The sequence below is a fragment of the Diabrotica virgifera genome, chromosome 6 (assembly GCF_917563875.1).
Source record: "Diabrotica virgifera virgifera chromosome 6, PGI_DIABVI_V3a".
NCBI classification, from domain to species: Eukaryota; Metazoa; Arthropoda; class Insecta; order Coleoptera; family Chrysomelidae; genus Diabrotica; species Diabrotica virgifera.
In genome coordinates, this window is record NC_065448.1 from 4,805,208 (window position 1) to 4,829,539 (window position 24,332).

Genomic DNA, 24,332 nt, shown 5'->3' on the forward strand with positions numbered 1-24,332 from the left:
TACTACGTAGATTATTATTATTGTTAGGTATCGCCACATCAATTAGTGTTGTTTGCCTTGTTAATTTATTAACTAGTACAAGATCTGGTCTATTATGTGCCACTGTTTGGTCTATGAGCACAGTGCGGTCCCAGTATAGCTTGTAGTTGCCATCCTCAAGCATACTCTCAGGGACGTATTGATAATATGGAAGATGGTCCGTTTGGAGAAGTCCCAGCTTGATAGCTATCTCTTGATGAAGGATTTTTCAGACTGCGTCATGCCGTTCCTTGTATTCAGTTGCAGCAAATGCCTGGCAGCCCCCTGTAAAATGTTGGATGGTTTCTTGGGTTTGACATCCATATCGGCATTTGTCGTTTTGAACCTAAGGGTCTTTGACGATATATTTCAGGTAATTTCTGGTTGGTATAACCTGATCCTGAATGGCCAGTAATGAACCCTCCGTTTCAGGAAACATCTTTCCTGATATCAACCAATAGTTTGCCGCTGTATTGTCGACATAGTCTTGGCGGACCTCATTGGGATGTCGCCCGTGTAGAGGTTTACCCATCCAGGTGCGCATTTTTTCGTCTTTAGTGAGGTGGTTTATTATTGTTATTATTACTTAGATAAAGATAGTTTATTATTGTTATTATTATTTTTAATTTTATTAAATGTAAAGTGTTCAATATTAAGTACCTAATTCAGTGGTGTCATGGCAAAATTAGCAGTGCGGGAACGCAGTGCCGGAACGCACTGCTAATTTTTGTTTACAAAACCTAAATTCTCTATTATTTTTTTTCTTTTCTTAACCAGTGCGGGAACGGCGTTCCCACGCGTTCCCACACCATGACATCACTGACCTAATTATAATTTATTATTTTCTAGCGCAATCACAATGTCCTGTAATATGGGATGCCTGGTCTTGTTTTCCACAAACTAAAGTTAATACTACAGCCAAGCTACCATGTAGTAGCCAAGCATACCAATCTCCCGATGAAGTCTGTACTTGTAAGTTTAATAATTATTGATTTTTTAATACATTCTGAGAATAGTACCACATACAGATTACGAATTAATAGATTAATATTTATTTAATGTATTTATTTTAAGAATTTCTTTGTATCTATATACGAGGCTTGTTCAATTGAAACAATTATTTTCTACATTAAGGCATATATCCCATTGTTTCATTAACCGATGCATCTTGTACTTTCAGTGCCGTCTCCTAATCGGATGTTGGATATCATCATCACTATCTTTACTCTATCTGCCGTTGCTCTGAGGAGTTCTATAGAACTGCATTTAAACCAGTCCCTTAAATTCTTCAACCATGGCACTCTCCTTCTTCCTATACTCCTTCCGCCTTTCCCTGTATTATCAGCCTTAACATTTCATATCGCTGTCTCCCGATTACGTGTCCCAGATATTGTAACTTTCATATTTTTATTGTGTTTATTATTTCGCATTCTTTGCCCCTTTCTCGCAATACTTGCGTATTAGCTTTCTTCTGCATCCATGCTATTCTAAAAGCGAATTTACACTTATTCACTTTAGATGCACACTGCGGATGATACATGAATAGTGAAAGTGTAGATTGAAAGGCCAGCAATTTACGTTTTCACTGACGGAATTCGTTTCAGAGTATTTTCAAAATGGCGAATACGATTGTAAGTGTCGGCGTGGAGTTAATAAGTAAAGCATTACTAGAATATATGTCGAAAATTAGAAAAAAAATCAAAAGGAGTTTGTCTCTTTAAACCAAAATAAACGAAGAGAATAGACATCAGCGCTTCCTGATCCCCTCTTTTCTCACTTCCTAATTTTTGCTTACTCTGGACAATAGCGAGTGTGGATAGTTTTGATTTTTGATTTTATGTCGCCTATATTTAATCCAGATAAATGTAGCTCTTTTAATACAGACCGGTATGCATTTTTCCGGATGTTTATTGAAGTTATACTTCTTTAGGCGCGATTGAGAGTAAAATTTTTCATAAATCTGCGCGCATGCGCACACAGACAGTATGACGTTTAGTTGCTAACCTTTCAAATTATGTATCAGCGCAAATAAGCCATTAAAATAATGTATTAGTGTTTTTTAGTAAATGTATTATTTATTATAATTTTGTGTCTTTAAATTTGTCTTCCTTGGGCGTAAAATAATAAAACATCTATTTTTATATTTCACTTGTCACCGTGATGTGTAATTATGTATATCTGAAACGTCAGTAACATGCGCCTTGATGGCCTGGTTGGTAGAGCATTGGACCAGAGATCCAGTAATCACGCGATTGCGGGTTCAAATCCCGGACGATTCATACTTTTTTCTTTTTTTTTTTTAATATTTGGCATTGTTAAGTTTTGGTTAATTTTTGGTAATTATTGTTAATTTTTTGTATTGTAACTGTTAAGTATATTTATTTCGTTGAAATTATATAATGGAAGTATAACTTCTTACGTGCGTACAAAGTACACACACATTATTTTTTATGGTAGTCCTCAGATTGAATATTCCACAGGCACTCATGATTACGATATATTTCTAGAAATATATGCATATGTTCGTCTTTTCATTGAAAAGCCATTTTATGTATCAAATAAAATTATTCAACTGCGTTTTGATGGCATGGAATGTTCAATGATTCGGAAAAATCAAATTTACACTTTACACTGGGGGTTCACGGTGGATGAATCATCCAGCTAGTTCATCGAAAGTAGGAAGACGTTCTACTTTGTTCACTGTTTACTTTGGATGTGCATCTTGGATGAAATGTAGATGAAGAGTATGTTTATACCTTTCATTGCGATCCGCAATGTACATCTCAAGTGAATAAGTGTAAATTCGCCTTAAGGGTGCGTTCACTACGGAGACCAAAGGATGGTATCCTAGCATAGAGCATGGTATCGTACTCTTCATATTCGTGAATTCTCGAATTTAAAATAATGTATTTATTTTACCTGGCGATCGAAACTATATTATCGATCGCTATGTAAAATAAATGCATTCTTTTGAATGCCAGAATTCACGAATATGAAGAGTAGGCTCTATGCTCTAGGCTAGGATACCATCCTTGGGTCTCCGTAGTGAGCACACGCTAAGCATCGTTCTGTAACACCACATTTCAAATGACTGTAGTTTATTTACCGATGTATACTCTGTTTAAATAAATCTTGTGGCTGTTGTTTGAAGAATTCTTTTACGGAATTTTGTACTTCTTCGTCCGATTAAAACTTCAGTGATTGGTATTGTGTTGATACAAGCATGCTATTTAGGGTGGCAGTGAATAAAATTAATATAGCTATGATGGTAACAAACTAACGTTCTGAAAGAACATAGTACATGAAGAAGAAGTCCCATTTAAAGTGATTACTTTTAACGCCTTTTTCAGTGGCCCAAATATGTAAAAATATCAAGGCAATAAATCGGGAGTATAGGGTGGACGCTATTCCTCTCATTGTAGATTTTCTTTGACTATTTTTGTAATATGAGACCCATCATTATCGCGCAGAAAAATGGCACCACCTTAGAGCCTCCCTGGACGTTTTTGTATTATTGCTTGATGGAGCTTTTTCAACATTTTATTATACAGGTTTGCGTTGATGTGCACTCTAGGTTCTCTAAACTCTATGAACAAAGTTTCTTGATGGTCGAAAAATATGTTTTTCCGCACTTTGGTTATACCTATTTGGACGGATTGTTCACATCAAACGCCAGTCACAATACTAAAAATCGTAAACAAATACAAATGATAGGAACTGCTGAGCGCTCAGAGTGACGTTTATAAACATAAGAAGTACCACTGTAGAACGTTAGTTGAGCGATTACAATTGTTTCCAAGGCTAACGTTAATAGGCTAACATAAATGTGTTTCAATTGAACAAGCGTGAATTCTATAGTGATATAATTTTTTTTTAACCTACTGGGTTGGGATAAAGTATGGAACCAAGCAAATATCTTTAAAACGAAAAGAACAATATTTATGAAACTTTGCATGCAAGTACAGTGACGCAAAAGGCATCTGTTGCCATAGTTTTTGTTACTACTCCACTTCCGGCTTCACCGGAAATAGCCTTAATTTATTTAATTTAAATAGGACACCCTGTATATTTTTGCGGATTTTAAAAGAACTTGTTATTTTTAATTCATACATACCAAATTTGGTAGAAAAAATTTGTTAAAAAGTTTTTGTAGATAATTTTTTGTATTAATACAACGTAGTAGGAAATAAACGAGTACCATCTATACTATACTGTAGACTAAAATTGTTGTTTACATGCACTGCATGATTTATTTGAATTTAGTATAGTAGGTAAAACTGTTAGTGAACTAATTGACAGAAATAAGTTGTATTAAAAATGGTTCATTTAAGTGAAAAAGATCGTATTGAAATATTAATGATCGGTTATGGTGAATTGTCATTTTTTGGTAGTGAATTTTCCAAATCGATGTATTGGACGTAAAGGAATTAATAGAGCGCCCCGCTCGTTCTCCGGACTTCAACCCGTTAGATTTTTTTTCTTTGAGGTTATCTAAAATCACGTGTTTACGTTAGGCTACCAACATGCTTGCAGGATTTGAGACAAAGGATAATTGATGAATGTAAACTAATACATGGAGAAATCTTGCAATAAGTGACTCACGAATTTATTTATAGGCTTGCACGTTGTCAGGAGGTGAACAGCAAACATTTTCAACATTTGAAATATTATTTTGTTTATTTTTAATATCATTGGTATAACGTAAATAAATTAACCTATTTTTTAACTGTAAAGAGATTTATTTAAAGTAAATAAGTTAAGTGTATTTTCGGTGAAACCGGAAGTGGAGTAGTAACAAAAAATATGGCATCAGATGCGTTTTGCGTCACTGTACTTGCATGCAAAGTCTCATAAATATTGTTCTTTTCGTTTCAAAGATATTTGCTTGGTTCCATACTTTATCCCAACTCTGTATAAAAGGCTTCTGTAATGATTTTTTTATAGTAGAAAGCGAAAAACACTGCATCTGGAACGGAACAAATCAAAAAGCACAATGGATCCAACAAACTGACTACACAACGTGTGCCATAGCGCCGGTTTACGAACGAAGATACAACTTCCATATTATATTTCTGGGAGTCTGTATCGGCTTTTGTATACCGGCAATATCTATATTTTTCTTTTTCGAAAAACTTCGAAAGACCATCAGAGTTATTCTGCATAGGAACCTTTTGATAGCCATTGTGGTAAGTACAAAATTAATAATATAACGTTAAAAACTATATTGTTTAATCCTTGCCAACTGAAAAATGCTTCTTTTTCTTCTTGACTGGCTTAACAACTGGGGGTGAGACTTCGCCGCATACACTATAGCCTTCCATCTTCTACGACCTTGCGCTTCCATTTCCTATTGTAGTATTTCAAGCCTAGATAAGTAACCTTCAGTAACGTCCTTCTACCGTCTGGTCTCTCAAAAAACACTCTCTTTAAAGCGGACTCCACACTCTAGGCGAAGTTACTTCGAAAAGTTGATCGAAGTCCGAAGTACCTCTCTACACACTCGTTCTACTTCGCGAGGAAGTGCGATACCGACAAAGATCCCTTTGACTCGGACGCGCCAGACCGACTCTCGTACTTGTTGAACCTCGATCGACCTCGGCGAGAGTGTGGAGCTCACATAACACTCTGTCTTCCTCTGATCTTATCACATCTTATATCCCTAACGATGTTTTCAGTACCATACAGAGTCACCAATTCATCATTTTGGCACCTTCTCCACTCTCCTGTTAGTCCATGTGGTGAGACCGCTGCCGTCTGGAAAAATTTCTGATTCGGTTTCTTTGTGGAGTCCTATTCAAAAATGTCCCCTTTAAACAAATCTGAAGGGTGCCGGCCGGAATTTTTGGGCAGAAATTGTTTAAATAATTTTTTTAAACAAATACAAAAGTTTGCGCTTTTTTGCTCTGGAACATATATTTTTAGGTTTTTTGGGTTATTTTAAACAAGAAAGTTATCTTGCAATTTTTCTCAAAAATTGATAGTTTTCGAGTTATAGGCGATTTAAAATCTGAAAAATGCGAAAATACGCATTTTCGAGGCCTAAAAACTCATATTTAAATTAGTATTTTTGAGGTTGCCAGATACTTAAATTGAAGAATGAGCATTCAGCTTCAAGATTCTGAAGAGTGGTTGCGTCTAACCTTAATTTATACCGTTGTTCTTTAATTGTTTAATATGCGGGTTTATCCGATTTTTTTGCCGGTGCGGCGAGCTCCATTTCAAAAATCTATTTTCCTCCGAAAAATATTTTTTCTAGATTCCTTGGAATATTCTAAATAAAATAAGTTTTTTGACATTTTTCTCAAAAATTAATAGTTATAATTAAAGTTATAAGCGATTTAAAATCCGAAAAATGCCAAAAAAACGCATTTGTGGATTTTAAATCGCTTATAACTTTAAAACTGTTAACTTTTGAAAAAAATGTCAAGAAACTTATTTTATTTAGAATTTTCCAAAGAAACTAAAAAAAATATTTTTCGGAGGAAAATAGGAGATTTTTGAAATAGAGCTCGCCGCACCGGCAAAAAAATCGGATAAACACGCATATATAACAATTAAAAAACAACGGTATAAATAAAGGTTAGACGCAATCACCCTCAGAATCTTGAAGCTGAATGTCTAAACTTCAAAAATTATAAGAAGCCATACGGATGCTGAGACTAAGGAAGATGGGGGAATTCTACAATTAACAATTCACGTCCCATCTGCTCAGTGCGGTAAAGTTCCAACGAGAATGGTTCCCTTCGTACTCCAATCAGAGTAAATGTAAATCAAAAATGAATAACCATTTTCAACTGCACTCTCTGATTGGACTAGAATATGGTTCGGCTGTATTTTCGTTTTGCAACGAAATTGAAAATGGTTATTCATTTTTGATTTACATTTACTCTGATTGGAGTAAGAAGGGAACCATTCTCGTTGGAACTTTACCGGGCTGAGCAGATGGGACGTGAATTGTAAATTGTAGAATTCCCTCATCTTCCTTAGTCTCAGCATCCGTATGGCTTGCATATTGTAGAAGCCTCGGAGGTGTAACCAGAGAAGGTTCCCATTGTTTTTATTCTGGTGCGGTGTAGAATAGCATGATGTTGTTTTATATGCCATTAGAGTGAAAACTTAGTCTTGTCTAAACTTCAATTTAAGTATTTGGCAACCTCAAAAATACTAATTTAAATATGAGTTTTTAGGCCTCGAAAATGCGTATTTTCGCTTTTTTCAGATTTTGAATCGCCTATAACTCGAAAACTATGAGTTTTTGAGAAAATTTACAAGATACCTTTCTTGTTTAGAATTACCCACAAAATTTAAAAATATATGTTCCGGAGCAAAAAACGTGATCTTTTGTATTTGTTTAAAAAAATTGTTTAAACAATTTCTGCCCAAAAATTCCGCCCTGCACCCTTCAGATTTTTTTAAAGGGGACATTTTTGAATAGGACTCCACAAAGAAACCGAATCAGAAATTTTTCCAGACGGGTGCGGTCTCACCACATGGACTATGAGTGAACACTTCTATAATTATTATTTTAATAAGTTACAGGGGTGAAAAATAGAGAAAATTTAGTGTGATTTTTAATTTCAAATATCTCATTCAAAAGAAACTTTTCGTTTCATTCTGCGTTTAAATGTTTCAAAAATACTTATTAGTTTTCTCAGGATTCGAAAAAAGTGAAATCATTTAAAACACATTGACGCGAAATTTTGCGCCTACGCTCTTAAAGAAAAAAATCATTTTTTATTCTGTCTAATATTTAATGTATTCTTGATAAAATATTTATGTACAAGTTGAACTATTAATCATATTCATTCATAACCACTAATTTTTCCTGCTACCGTTTACTACAACCTTTTTCAATTATATAAAGGAAGTACACACTAAAATGTTAATTAAAGTTTTAAATACAGCTTTACGATTGTTGGCTCAGTACAAAGTTAGAGTCATAAACAACTTGTAATTCATGCGGTACATTTCATTGTAAAATGTAGGTATTTATATCACTTATGCAAACAAACATTTCCTATTTTATACACGTCTTATCGTACAAATTTTATTTAATTAAAGAAATTAAAACACTTAGGGCCGGTTGTTGGAACGCTAATCAGGAAGTTGATTATAATTAAGTCCTCTTAACAACCATCAAATAACAACACCTCCATTATCTTTATGATAATTAACATAATTGATTGATTAATTAATTATTAATTAACATAACAATTATTAACATAATTGATTAATAAAGCTCATAATTGTAATCAATTATGTTTTCAGCAACCCAAACAAAGTTGACGGAAGAGAAATATATGCCGACGGATCAGAAGATGGAGAAATACGGAAGAGAATAACGCAGGCAAACAGAGCTTATTTTGCCCTCTCCCATATATTTCGGTCTAAAAGTGTCCACCGAAATACAAAGATGAAAATCTATAAAACTTTAATTCGACCAATAACATGCTATGGCAGTGAAGCCTGAGTCCTGAAAGAAACATCCAAAAACAAACTCGACACATTCGAAAGGAAAGTACTGAGGGAAAACGGAATCTTCAGAAGTCGATACAACAACGAACTTTATCAACTTTATAAGGAAGCACCCCTGTCAGACTTCATTAGAATACAAAGATTGGAATGGGCCGGCATGTGATAAGAATGGGAGAGGATAGGCTACCAAAAAGGGCACTGAATGCTAGAATGCAGGGAAAGAGACCGGTTGGAAAGCCAAGAAAGCGCTGGGAAGACTCAGTAAACAGCGACGCACAAGCCCTTTTAGTAGTCCGTGTATGGAGAAAAGCAGCCACAGACAAGCAAGGGTGGAGGAAAAAAATAAAGGAGGCCAAGGCTCAATTTGGGCTGTAGTGCCGTAGAAGAAGAAGAAGAAGAAGAAGAAGAAGAAGAAGAAGAAGAAGAAGAAGAAACAAAGTTGACATTGACAGTTGGTGACAGTAATTAAATATTTGATAATGATCAGTTGATTCCATTTTTGATTAGCGTTCCAACAACCGGCCCTAAGTGCCGGTTGTTCGAACGCTAATCAAAAATGGAATCAACTGATCAATATCAAATATTTAATTACTGTGACTAACTGTCAATGTCAAATTTGATTGGGTTGCTGAAAACATAATTGATTACAATTATGAGATTAATTGATTAGTTGTTAATCAATGATGTTAATAATTGTTATGTTTAATAATTAGTAATTAATTAATCAATCAATTATGTTAATTATCATAATGATAATTAACATAATTGATTACAATCAACTGATTGGCGTACGAACAACGGATTTTGTTATTTGATGGTTGTTAAGGGGACTTGATTATAATCAACTTCTTGATTAGCGTTCGAACAACCGGCCCTACAACTTTTAAACACAATAAAAATTTACTTAGTTATTAAATAATGCAACCTCTAAGTGAATTGACGAAACTGGCTTGAAAATGTCTTTACCTTAATGTCCTAATTACCCCAATCATGGAAAAAAATAAATTGAAAAAGTCTTGCAAGTTGGACAGGTATTTAAAGGTTCTAAAAGGTATATGATGGGTGACTGGACAGTAGTAGTTCCGTAGACTCTTCCGTAGTAGATTTCCTGTCGAATTTGCCGCTTCAGTTGCTTCCTCCATCGTCTCTACAGCATCTATCTCTTTTGAAGTATGAACCGTGGTACCTTTACTATTGCCTGCCTGGTATATAAATATTTGCTCTTCTTTCTCTTAATTCTAATTGTTTCCCATTTTCAACTTTTGTTTTTCATTTTATATTTTTTTCTTGGATGAGAAGATCCCTATTCAATAAGCAGGATCGCCATGTAGTGTTTGCCTTCCCAATAGATCTTCAATAGTATTTTCCAAGAAAACACAGATATTATTTCTCGCACTTGGGTTTGTTTCCTTACGTTACACTATTCTCATGTCTTCTGATGTGTGCTGCCCACTGGAGTCTTCTAAACTTTATTTCTTGTATTATGTTGACATCTGAATATACCTAGTTTTTCCAGTTCTTGGTTAGTTCTTATTTGACTATTTGGTCAAGGTTGTTCTTTCGCAAACACGTACTTGATCTTCGTTTGTGAAGAAATTATTAAATAATGTTTAAAAATCAATCATTAAAGAAGCATTTTAAAGAGCTCAAAATGAATTATCCTTTAATTGGTCGTTTTCAGGTCAGGAATGTCTTGACAATTATGTGCAAAGAACTAGTGCTGCTAGACGCTTTAAAAGCTCCGGCTCTAAGTCATCGTACGATGGACAACAATGGAGTCCCATGTCGGATATTGGCTTTTATGGAGACCTCAGCTATAAATAGTATATACGCTTGTATGTTTCTAGATGCTTATTATCTACACAAGGTAATAGTACGAGCGTTTGCAAAAGAAACAAGAATGATCCATATTTATATAGTACTGGCAGGTAAATACAAATTATAATAATTTATAACTGGATATATTATTCGGTTCTTTATCATCTCATAACGCGACAGTTCGTAACGGCACAAATGGTAAGGGACAATCCTTAACGCCGTCACTTCGTAACGGCGACTATTCGTAACATGGACGGTTCGTAACTACAACTATTCGTAACGGTATAATTTGTAACGTCAACATTTAGTTTTTTAGCAAAAAACCATAACTGGATATAGACAAAAATGCAAAAGTCTGAATAATCATGAAATAAATAAAAACCACTTTAATAAAAACCACTGATATATTAGTCTGAATAATCATGAAATCGTATGTCAGAACTGGCAACACGTACTGATCGAACGTTTTTGCCCTTAATCCGTTAGCAGTTTGATCTAAGTACTGTTTGTAATTGACCAAATGCTGCCGATGCTAAGGAACATCTTCAATTTAAATCAGTATGTTACGTTAGGTCATTATATTTATTTTAAAAGACACAATTTTCAAAATATTTTCCCACGAAACATGAAATAAGTTAAAAATGTTTATCCAGATATCGGTTAACTAAATTGATAAAAATATTATTTCAATTGCAACTGTAATAAAAATTGGTTTCCACGTTAAGAATAATTAAACAAAATAATTCAATCGATACGAATTATACCGTTACGAATAGTGGTAGTTACAAACTGTCGATGTTACAAAATGGCACCGTTACAATCGGCGGCGTTACGATATGTCCGTTACAATTTGTCGCGTTACGATATGTTTATAAAGTAAAGATCTATTATAACATTATAGTCCAAGAGCTGGGAGATTTTGCTCGTGGTAAGTAATATGGACAAACTATACGGGGATATGTTGAATTAGTTGTGTACATGACCTTCCCCTACGGACGGAAACTAGAATGGGGGACGAGGGCACAGTATAAGGAGGGGCAGGAGAACCTTCTTCTTCTTAATGTTCCCTCTCCTATCGGAGGTTGGATATCATAATGGCTATGGTCACTTTGTTGGCAGCTGCTCTGAATAGTTGTAATGAACTACAGTTAAACCATTCTCTAAGGTTCCTCAGCCAGGAAATGCGTCTTCTTCCTATGCTTCTTCTTTCTTGGATCCTTCCTTGCATAATAATTCTCAGCAACTCATATTTTTCTCCTCTGGTAATGTGACCCAAATATTCCAGTTTTCTAGTTTTTATACTTTTCATAATTTCTAACTCCTTATTTAAACGTCGTAGCACTTCAACATTGGTAATCCTTTGAACCAACTGCATTTTCAATATTCTTCTGTAACACCACATTTCGAACGCTTCTATTCTTCTTATGTGTTGTCTCTTCAATGTCCAGCTTCCATTCCGTATAGCAATATAGAAAATATGTAGCATCTTAGAGCATCTCATCAATCTGAGAGGCAACTGAAGGTCTTTGTTTGTAAGCAGTGTCTTCATTTTTATAAATGCTTGCCTTGCAGTTCCAATTCGGACTTTAATTTCTTTGCTTTGGTCATTTTTGTCATCAACCCAGGTTCCCAGATATTTGTATGTCTTAACTTTTTCTATTTGGGTTTGCTCTGTCATTAACCTTTCATTTCCATTTCTGTTTTTGAGACAATCATAAATTTAGTTTTTTTCTTGTTTATTTTTATTCCGTATCGAATGCAATAATCGTTAATTCTATTTAGCAATTCTTGTAGCGATTCCAGGGTGTCTGCCATTATAACGGTGTCATCAGCGAATCTTATGTTATTTACTATTCTTCCGTTTATAGAGATTCCATCACTTAGCTCCGCTATCGCTTCCTGAAATATGGCTTCACTGTACAGGTTAAACAGTAGCGGCGACAGAACACAACCCTGTCTTACTCCTCTCTTTATATCAATATTCTCGGATTTTTGTTCTTATATCTTTATATTGGCCTTTTGATTCCAATACAGATTGATGATAATTCGTAAATCTCGTCTGTCTATATCTCTGTTTTTCTATAATTCAATTAGTTTTTCATGTCGGACCCTGTCGAACGCTTTTTCGAAGTCGATGAAACAGGAATAAATATCCAGGTTCATATCTAAGCATCTTTGAGAGAAGACATTAAACACAAACAATGCCTCTCTTGATCCAAATCCTTTGCGGAACCCAAATTGGGTACCACCCATATCATATTCTAGCTTTCTGTATAATCTTCCATGAATCACCTTTAGAAATATTTTGAGGGTATGGCTTATTAGTGATATTGTCCTATAGTCCGAACAATCTTTTTCGTATATTGTTTTTGGTATTGTTACAAAGGTGGACACCAACCATTTCTGAGAAATTTTTCCGGTTTTATATACTTCATTAAACAGATCCAGTAGTACCGGTAGAGTTTCATCGTCTAGACATTTCAGTAATTCCGCAGGTATTTCGTCTGGACCTACAGTTTTTTCATTTTTTGCGTTTCGTATTGCTTGTTCGATTTCCTCCATTATGATCTCTGGTCCCGTTTCGCTGTCGATTTCTTTCGGTTCTTGTCTATTATCCAGGAGAACCAATCTCCAAAAATTTTAAGTAAAATCTTTAGTCGCGCATGGCGACCGCGCAATGTTCCCAGTCGCTTTTGCCCAGGGCCCCCGTAAGAACTACTGGCGCCTGTGTGCAAAAAAGGATTTTGGCGCCCCTTAAGGCTTAAGATAATGTTTTTTATTTATTTTTTTGAAGGTAGGTAGGTAAGTGCTTCAAATAAAGCAAAATAGGAACAAATAACACCATTGCAACACCATAGCAAATCTTAATTGAATAAAGTTTAAGGGGTTTATTGAATCAATTCTGCTGGACCATCTTGTTACACTTAAATAGGGTATAAAATAGTTAGGAGTTAGGTATTTCTTATCTATATTTTGTCTACGGAATGGGTGTTTGTTATTTTTATAGCGTGATTTTTTATTTTATATCTATAGAAAGACTAATAATGTCATCCAAACAAAGTAAAACTGAACTATTTAATTTCTCAACTTTTATTTTAAAATTAATTTTTTCTTTTTGATTTTTTTTGTAAATATTTTTGCAATTTTTGACCCTCGGTTTTGACGCCCCTAAAGGATGGCGCCCGTGTGCATTGCACACTTTGCACATATGGTAGCGGAGCCCTGCTTTTGCCCCACTCTCGCATTGCTAGTCACATAGAAATGTACGAGTTTTAACAGGGAAAACCCGCATCCACCACTGGTGAATTACCAGTTGCGTACTGCCGGTATTACTTCTTGAGATCAAAGTGCCACATGGAAGAGGTTTTACTGTCCCTCTTTATACCGTAACGAGGGTAATTATACGAGGTCAAAGTCGCGGTTTTTATTATTTTTTTGTGACCTTACTGATCGAGATAGTGCACTAAAATTTGGGAATAAGTAGATCATCACAAAATTTTTGTGCACCATATCGATGACGAACATCACAAAAAACCCTGATACACAACTGATTCAACATCCCCGTATATAGTTTGTCCATGTTACTTATTACGACCAAAACCCGCTTCTATCTCTCCGACTATTACATTTATGTGGATTGTTTTATTTCTGCAAAAGTCGACGAAGTAATAATGATACTTTACCCTTTTAGCTTTAACTTTTACATTTAGCATTGTATGGGCGATAATCATGGGCGTCAAAGATGCTCCTCATTGTTGGATGGTGGATTTAGATGGCCTCCAGTGGACCGTTGATGGTTTTAGAATAGCTGTCTTGGTGATCAACGGAATAATGTTAGCAGATATTATAAGAGTGATGATATTAAAACTGAGACACGGAAGTACTACCAAACAAACTATGTAAGCTCAAAATTTTACCTTTACTGTTGTTGGAGAACTGTATTCTCCACCCAAAATAAATTCTATTTCACCAACAACAAATTTCCGCGCCGCCTCTGTAACAACCATAAATAATTTCATTACGCAGTGCCCGAAGAAAACTTCCAAGAATGTTAATCTCCGCCTCCAAAAACCCAAACACCCCAACGGGAAAATTTGTTAACGGTATGCAAGAGCGGGGTTCAACAGTCAGTCAGTCAACTATCAACACTCATTAAGAACGTACGCAAAAACCTCTTTTCATTTACGCTTTTTCGAAGAGAATTCTTCACGCCGCAATTAGCAAAAAGCCGGTACAAAGTGTAAATATATGTGTAGTGGCGTCTTTCACGGATAAGTTGTTAACTCAATTGTTCACATGTAAAATTCTATTTCTTGCCCTTTTCAACTTCATTACAGTCATAGCAAAATAGAAAGTGTTTTATTTACATTAACAATTCAACAGGCCAGAATTACAGCATCTTACGGTTCATTAAAAGTTCTCCTCTTAGCTATCGAAGGCTTAGCGACACATTGAACTTACTGCAAGTGCAAAACGCTGGAAAGAGACATTGGAACTACTCCAAACTCTCCATGGAGGAATGTTGAACACCGGCGTCCCTCCATTTTGTTCCTCCGAGACCGGATTTTATTTCTAAGAGCCGAATTTGGCCCTTAAAGCCACATTTGATCCATCGACCGAACTTTTCTGGCCAAAAAACACTCAATTCAAGTTTCTATCTAATTCTATTATTTTGTTAAAAAACATTTCTGGCTAATGCCAACTCTTTCTAAAAGACATTATAAGTGTCGCGTTTTTCGGATATTCTCGTCGAATAGACAATAATTCCAAGAGACAAAGTGATTGCGTTATTTATTCTACGGACAAATAAACATTCTGTGAACAAAAACAGTGATAATAGTTTACTTCAAGAAGTGGTGTTCAAGGACTAGCTGATTCCAGGAAAAGCAGCCCACATTCAAGTACCAAGAGCCCATATATGTAAATTCAAAAAGTTAATTTTCAAAGATCTCTTGCGAAATGTTACTCTAATAAAGTTAAACACTATTTAAAGAACTATTCAGGGTTGAATTTTTGGTTTAATATTGCATGCTTGTTAAAATTCAAAAATAAATAATAATTTTATTCAAAAATAAACAAATTAAAGTTATTACAATGAGCAAAAAAGGTTTAAGTAAATTATTAAACAAAAAGCATTCCATTCTAGATTCTGTTAATAGAATTCAAACGTGGCTAGAAGCAAACCATGACTCGGAAAAAGATGTTTTCTCATTCAAAACAAGAGAAGGTCGATTACAAGACCTGTTCTCTGATTACAATAACGTACAGGATGAAATTGAATTCCTGGACGATTCTCAAAAATGTGATCGTGCCATATTTGAAGAAAATTATTTTGCGGTTCTGTCAAAAATACAAAATTCGATTAGAGCATTGGATATTACCAATACAGGGAGCGTCGCTGCCGCTAAGCAAGTGGCCGTAAAGCTCCCGGCAATAAGCATATGCAAATATTCCGGGCAAATAGGGGACTTCGAAAGTTTTTTTGAGCTCTTCGACACACTGATAATACAAAATCAGTCCCTTTCTGACATCCAAAGGTTTCTTTATTTGAAAAGTTACCTACAGGGTGATTCTCTTAAGTTGGTGGATTCTTTGAAAGTCACAAATGAAAATTTTTCGATTGCTTTAGATATTCTAAAGAACCGCTATCAGAATAAGGTCACAATCATAAATTCTTACTTAACAGAAATTATAGACATTCCTACACTGAGAAACAGCTCACCGCAAGCCCTCAGAAATTTTCTAACTACCGTAACAAAAAATATGCAATTGCTAAAAAATTTGCAATTTTCAAGTACAGAGCTCATTGATATAATTTTAGTTTTCCTGCTAGAAAGCAAATTAGATTTTTCAACAAGGAGACTTTTTGAAACTGAGCGAAATCATTCAGATGTACCAAAATTAGATGGTTTTCTTAAATTTCTTGAAAAAAGGTGCATTGTTCTGGAAAGCCTGGAAAATACAAATCCTAGGCAAGCCAAAAACGTAAAAGTTTCACATCATGCATCCAGTAATAACACATCAGAGGATTCAGATAAAAATAATACGTCAAATAATTTAGTTTCTGACTTTTATTGCATTTTCTGCAAAAAGCAAGGTCATAAAATTTACAAATGTCACTTTTTCAAAAACATTCAGCATGATGACAAAATAAAATTCGTGAATTCAAAAGGTCTCTGCGTAAACTGCCTAGGTAGGCATAATTCTAAAGATTGTTCATCAAAACATGCATGTACCGTTTGTAAAAGGCGCCACAATACAATTTTGCACATTCTGGCACCAAATAATAATTCGGGTAAACATAATACTTTTTCTACGACCCATAAAAATGAAAGTCCGTCCACTTCTACAAATTCAAACAATTACGAACGCGAACATTCGTCAAATTCAAACTTTCAAGGTCCTTCGTTTCAAGGGCAAGAACCGTTTACAAATTCCTTTTCTGCTTTGTCCGTAAAAAATTTAAATATACTTCTAGCTACGGCCAAAGTAACCATTTTCGACAAAAACGGGAAACCTTTAACGGCCCGATTGTTACTCGATACGGGAAGTCAAAATAGCTTTTGTACCCAGTGTATCGCTGATAGGCTGGGCTACAAGCCATATGACATATCTCTAAACATTTCTGGCATAGGCCAAATTAATTCGGTTTCAAAAAAGATGGTCAACATAAAAATGCATTCTAACTATAATAAAAAGTCTTTCAAAATTTCATGTGCCATCTTAGAAAATATTACTTGCAATCTTCCACAGTTCCGCATTCTTACAAAAAAATTACCAATTCCAAGGGACGTTTTTCTCGCCGACGATTCCTATCACAAACCTAGTCAGGTAGACATCTTGGTTGGGGCTGATTTGTACTACGACTTAATTCTTCCTGACATAATTCCTCTGGGCCCTAGGCTTCCAATTTTGCAGGCTTCTCATCTGGGGTACCTAATAGCCGGCGTGATTGCTCCTCACTTGACGGCACCTACAGTAGCAAACAATGCTTCTGGAGATGTTGCTCTACTTTCTACGTGTAGCACGGACGAGCTGCTCACGAAATTCTGGAACATGGAAGAACTTTCTCAAAAACCTATTCTGTCGGAAGCTGACGAGCTGGCCGAACAAATATTTCAAACTACAACAAAGATCCTTGAAAATGGACGCTTTGAAGTAGATATTCCATTAAAAAGTGCACAAGAACACCAATTACTGGGTGATTCATTTTCTATAGCCAAACGGCGTTTTCTTTCACTCGAAAATAAATTCCAAAAAGATAAAAAATTATTTTTCGAGTACAAAAATTTCATTGACACATATATTTCTTTAGGGCATGCTGAATATGTACCTCTTTCGTTCGTAAATGAAAATTCGGACAAAAAATATTTTATTCCACATTTATGTGTCATCAACGAACAAAATAAAAGTACAACTTTGCGTGTCGTCATGGACGCTAGTTGTAAAAGCTCTACAGGAAAAAGTCTGAACGACATTTCATTAAAAGGGTATCAGGTTCAACCCGATTTATTCGACATTCTGGTTCGTTTCAGGCAATACAAATTCATATTTTCCTGTGACATTCAAAAAATGTTTCGACAGACGTGGATCAACAAAGATCAACGCTTTCTACAAAATATTCTATGGAGGGACGATACCCACGATTCTATAAAATGTATTCAATTAAATACTATCACATACGGGACGAATAGCGCCCCGTATCTTGCTACGAGAGTCTTGCAAGAAATTTCAAATAAAAATAAAGTTCAATTCCCATTGGCCTCGCATTTTCTCGAAAACCAATTCTACGTAGATGATGGTTTATGTGGGTCAAATAATATTCAAGAATTGCTCGAAATACTTCAGCAATTAAATTCTGTTCTAAACCGCCATGGGTTTACTTTACATAAATTCCATTCAAATTCATCCATATTCCTACAACAAATCAACCCAGAACATTCAAAAAATACTACTCAGGAATATGACCTAAATTTCGATTCCACTTCCAGTAAGGTTCTAGGCCTAAAATGGGACCCTGCGGAAGACCAAATAACAATTTCCGTCCCCGAAAATAATTTCTGCCCACCAATAACAAAAAGAAAAATCCTATCTGCGTTAGCGCAATGTTTCGACCCTCTGGGACTCATCAATCCGTTTATTGTTAAAGTCAAAATGCTTATGCAGAAACTCTATCTGCAAAAAATTCACTGGGACACAGAAATTTCGGACAAAACTATTCTAAACGATTGGAACAACTTTCTACAGGACTTGTCACAATTAAAACAATTAAAAATTCCTCGTTTCTATTTTTCTGAAAAAATAATTCTGAAGGTTGAGCTCCATGGATTTGCAGACAGCAGCATGGCAGCTTATGGCGCATGCGTATACCTAAGAACTTTCTATTCGGATGAGACCATCTCTTGTGCATTAGTTTCTTCCAAATCAAGGATAACTCCGTTAAAGACGGTAACACTTCCTAGGCTTGAGCTGTGCGCAATGGTTCTTCTTTCAAAACTTGTTGCAAAAATAATTTCTATCTTTGAAAATCAATCTATAAAATTTCATTCAGTCAGCCTCTGGTCAGACTCCCAAGTAGCTCTGTCGTGGTGTAAAAGTCATCCAAGTCGGTGGTCGGTTTTCGTGGCTCACCGGGTAGCTCTTGTCCAAGAGTTGACTCAAAACTTTACATGGCTTCACATAAAGTCTGCGCAAAATGCCGCAGACCTTCTTTCTCGAGGAATGTCTGGTTCTGAAATTCTCAATAGCGACTTCTGGTGGCAAGGTCCCAAATGCTTGCGAGATAAAAATTTCAATGTTTCCAATCTAGTAAATGACAAAATTCTCGAAAACCTGCCCGAGGAAAGAAAAATAAGCCTCGTGGTAAATTCTAATGTGGAAAATTTCTGGATAAAAATTTTCTCACGTTTCTCAAATATTTCACGCTTAAAACGTACAGTAGCGTACGTATTTCGTTTTATTTCTAATTGTAAAAAACAAAAAATTTCTGAACCTCTTTCTGTTGCGGAGTTAAATTATGCAATGGATTTCATCATCAAGAAAATACAGGGTGATGCATTTTCAAAAGAAATTTCGGCGCTTAAAAATAACAAATTTATTTCGAATAAAAACTTCATTTCACTAAAACCATTTTTAGATCCTTCTAATTTTCTCAGAGTTGGAGGCAGACTTACGAACTGTGCCGACATAGACTATTTGCAAAAACATCCGATACTGCTCCCATCCAATAATCCTATCGTCAATCTTATCATCAAAAATGAACATCTCAGATTGGGACATGCTGGTGCGCAAACAGTTCTCTCAAATCTTCGTTTGAAATTCTGGGCTCTCAATGGTCTAAAGGAAGCAAAACGAATCATTCGCAACTGCACCATATGTTTCCGATTTTCGTGTGCTCCTGCACAACAGCTTATGGGTAATTTACCTGAAGATAGGTTGTCCATTACAACAAGACCCTTTCAAAAAGTGGGTGTAGATTATGGTGGACCCTTTCTGTTAAAATCTTCTTCACTCCGAAAAGCGCCAAAAATCAAGGCATACATAGCCATTTTCGTGTGCATGGTGACCAAAGCTGTGCACATTGAGGTTGTTTCTGATCTAACAACTTCTTCCTTTCTATTAACACTTAAGAGATTCATTTCCCGACGTGGTAACCCAACCGTCATTTACAGTGACAATGCCACATGTTTTTCTGGTGCAAAAAACCAACTCTATGACTTATACAAATTTTTTCAAAATAAGTCTAATTCTCAAACCATTATGGAATACCTTTCTGAAAATCAAACCTCATGGAAGTTTATCCCCCCTAGATCTCCTCATTGGGCTGGGCTCTGGGAAGCTTCAGTAAAAAGCGCAAAATATCATATGCGTAGGCTAATAGGCTGTTCTTCTTTCACTTTCGAACAGTTTTACACTGTCATGGTTCAAATTGAAGCTGTGATGAATTCAAGGCCTATCTGTTCCATGTCCAGCGACCCTTCAGATTACACCTTTCTCAGTCCTGGGCATTTTATAATTGGCTCCAGCCTGTCAGCGCATCCTGAGCAAAACTTACAAAAAATTCCGGAAAATAAACTATCCATGTTTCAGCAAATTGCAAAAATACAACAAAGTTTCTGGAAAAAGTGGTCTGTTGATTACTTGAACCGGTTACAAAATTCTCCAAAATGGTCCCGACCAAGGGAAAACGTAAAAGTCAATGACTTAGTTCTTCTGAGAGAGGATAATGTACCTCCTCTAAAATGGCCTTTAGCACGGGTAGTTCATACAATGCCCGGGCAAGATGGCAAAGTCAGAGTGGTCAAGTTGAAGACCATCGATGGTCAATTCACAAGGGCAATCTCTAAAATTTCGGTTCTCCCTAATCAAGGTAAAGAAGAGTAGGTTAGACCACAAGGCTCTAACGCCGGGGGGAATGTTGGAGAACTGTATTCTCCACCCAAAATAAATTCTATTTCACCAACAACAAATTTCCGCGCCGCCTCTGTAACAACCATAAATAATTTCATTACGCAGTGCCCGAAGAAAACTTCCAAGAATGTTAATCTCCGCCTCCAAAAACCCAAACACCCCAACGGGAAAATTTGTTAACGGTATGCAAGAGCGGGGTGCAACAGTCAGTCAGTCAACTATCAACACTCATTAAGAACGTACGCAAAAACCTCTTTTCATTTACGCTTTTTCGAAGAGAATTCTTCACGCCGCAATTAGCAAAAAGCCGGTACAAAGTGTAAATATATGTGTAGTGGCGTCTTTCACGGATAAGTTGTTAACTCAATTGTTCACATGTAAAATTCTATTTCTTGCCCTTTTCAACTTCATTACAGTCATAGCAAAATAGAAAGTGTTTTATTTACATTAACAATTCAACAGGCCAGAATTACAGCATCTTACGGTTCATTAAAAGTTCTCCTCTTAGCTATCGAAGGCTTAGCGACACATTGAACTTACTGCAAGTGCAAAACGCTGGAAAGAGACATTGGAACTACTCCAAACTCTCCATGGAGGAATGTTGAACACCGGCGTCCCTCCAACTGTTATATACTAAGGCTTTACACACTTCTCGCTGTATTCCTTCACTCGATCGTTCTCTGCAGTTCGTGCCAGTCTCCTTTCTGTAGATTTTTTTCTCTTCATTGCTTCATCCACTTCATCTCTGAAAGATCTTCGGGGTCTGCCTCTCTTCCTTCTTCCTATCGGGCTCCACTCTGTTCTTCTATTTATCAAACGTTTTTGGTCTGCTTTTCTGACATGCCCTTACCAGGTTAATCTCTTCTATTCTATATAGTCTATTATATCCGAGGTCATTCCGATTCTTTCCTTAATCTCTGTCATTTATTCTATCTCTTCTTCTTATTCTGCAACTTCTTCTTAGAAATTCCACCTCTGTTGCTCTTATTTTGTTTTTGGTTTTTTTATTTATTGTCCAATTTTCACAACCATAAGTGAGGATACTTCTTTTTATGGTGTTATATATTCTTCTTTTTGTTTTCATACTAAAGTTCTTATCCCGCAGTACCGGGTTCAATTTTCGTATGCAATTTCTTGTTTGTCCTAGTCTAGTTTTTATATCTTCTTCAGTTGTTTCTTTGTTTGATGTTATGAAACAGAAATATTTGTACTTGTCTGTTTCTTTGATTTGTTTACCTTCTTCCATTTCCAGCCTTTTTTATTTCTGTATTCTCCGTTGCTACGTATTCAGTTTTCTCTATGGTTATGTCCACCCTATTCTTTGTATATTCCTGTTCCAGTTTTCTTATCATAAAACTGAGGCCATCTTCGTCTTATTCAATCACTATTTTGGTGTTCAGCCAAAGCAACTTTTATTGTCGCTTCTATAAAACATGACAGCAGAGCTTCGACAATCTTGTAATTTATGTTTTCTAGACTTAGTCCACTTCATTTGATGTGACCAGTAAGTTGGCATTACCTATGTAGAATGGAGGTATTGTTCGGGCCCATTATCATCAAATAGGTCTTGTATGTTTTTGGTCCATATGCAAATTTCGTGATGTTGATCTATGATGGATGATGTTCCCCTGTTGATCTCACAATTTGCTATCTGTCTCGTTTTTTTTTTGTTCCAACAACTGCATCTCTTCACACTACTGTGATATTAACCAACTTTCTTTGACCTTTTATATTTCGGTTAATATTTGTCTCTGTATATTGTTTTACATTCTTTTATTGTTATTTGATTTTCTTCTTTCTTCCATGAACTGCAGCCTATTGTCATTCATCCAACTTTTCCTCTTTTTTTTTTCTTTTCTATTATTCGTTATTCTCTGATCTTGTTAAAGGTTTCACATTTATATTCTGGAGTGATTCTTCTGGAATATATGTTTGCTCCATGGTACTTAGCTTCTTTGAAAGAATCCGTACAATTGTCTCTTTTCTCATATCGCATTTTTATTAGTATTCTTTTTTGTAACTTTCTTAGATCTAGACATAAATTAAATTTACCAACAACAGGAAAATGATCTAATAGTATGTCCAAGGTAGTAAGGTCCAATTAAATCTAATTATTTTATGCGTGTAGGTTGCAGTGTCTCCTATAAGATCACCTGGGAAAAAAATTTAATAATCAATAACTGCCTTTTGCTTTTTTTGCTTCATCTTTCGCTCCATGAATATGAAGCTTTAATAAAATATTCGAACCACCAACTTCGTAGGAGGAATTTTTGGTTTGTGCTTTTGTTATGAGAACGACATGTAATTATAAAGATATCATTACCATCAACATTAGTTGTTTTCTGTCCACTGCTGAACATAGGCCCCCGTTAATAATTAAATTGCATCTGAGCACCCTCAATCCAGTTGTGCTCGATGCGCTTGATGTCATCCGACCACCTTAATGAAGCCTTAATAAGCCTTCATTCTAAATGTTTCTTAGTCCATTTTCCATCTTTGAATCTAACAACATGTCTCGCCAAGATACATTTCAGCGTTGTAATTCTTTTAACTGCATCTGTAACACCAGTTTTTCTCCTAACTATTTTATGTGAAACTCTGTCTGAGGGATATATTCAACATTGATCTCTCCCTTTGTTCTCTGTGGCTTTATATATCTTGTAAGGGTCAATTTTTCTGCTCCATACGTTAGAACTGGGAGTACACATTGATTAAAGACCTTTTTTTTCAAGCACATGGGAATATCGGATCTAACGACTTTAGATCTATTCTCCTCTATAATTGTGTTTTTGATTGTTGCTTCCTAATTTTTAATATCGTGGCCCAGATATTTATAGGTATGCATACACTTATTCAATTTGCATGCCACAAGGTTGGCCATGTATTTTAATTGGAAAAGTTAATTTTAAGACCAATTCGTATACAAGAGCTCTGAAAGTCTTGAAGAAGGTGGCAGGCATGATCTACCTGGTATGCAATAAGGACTATGTCGTCTGCAAACCTCAAGTTGTTATAAAGATATGGAACATGTTAAAGTGTGAAAAAACAAGTGGAGAAGACGGATAAAGTCAATATATTACATTTCAATTATAACTGAATGAAGATTTTAAAAGCTCCCTAAATTTTTAGTTTGTTAAACAAGAATTTTTTGTTACAATTATAAAATTGGTATTTGAACAACATTTTTATTTCATGTACATTGACTGACATTTTAGTGGTATTTTATTTATTTTAGGGCTGCGTTTAGAGCAACAATCTTTTTGATCCCACTTTTTGGTCTTCACATCATCGTAACCGCTAAAAAGATCGTTTACGATAACTCTTGTACTGCCGAAGACATTTACGACTTTTTCAGATATGCCATGGAGGGCTTGCAGGGGATCATCGTGTCTATATTGTTTTGTTACGCGAATAATGAGGTAAGCGAAAATTAAAATAAAAAATTTATTTATATTAATCCTAGATCAAGAGAACATCAGTTCAGAACTGTGAAGAATGTGCTGAAATTAAAGAACTTACACTGACTATGGTACCAAAATCGCTATCATCAGATGCTATGCTATGTATTTTCTACGTTAATATTGGGAGTAGAGGCCTGGACACTTTCCTAA

At 35.5% G+C, this 24,332-nt stretch overlaps 1 protein-coding gene across 3 annotated transcripts in view; it reads left to right on the forward strand.

The window, feature by feature from the left end:
• Positions 1–24,332, forward strand: part of LOC114327068 (calcitonin gene-related peptide type 1 receptor) — a 68,627-nt gene that overhangs the window by 29,108 nt on the left and 15,187 nt on the right. The window contains exons 5-9 of one of the 3 annotated variants that reach the window (XM_028275575.2): positions 868–990; positions 4,963–5,204; positions 10,175–10,421; positions 14,003–14,210; positions 23,957–24,140. In XM_028275575.2, coding sequence (XP_028131376.1) covers positions 868–990; positions 4,963–5,204; positions 10,175–10,421; positions 14,003–14,210; positions 23,957–24,140 — 1,004 coding nt within the window. The remainder of the gene's footprint in view (positions 1–867; positions 991–4,962; positions 5,205–10,174; positions 10,422–14,002; positions 14,211–23,956; positions 24,141–24,332) is intronic. The other 2 variants (XM_028275576.2, XM_028275577.2) reach the window with 2 other exon arrangements.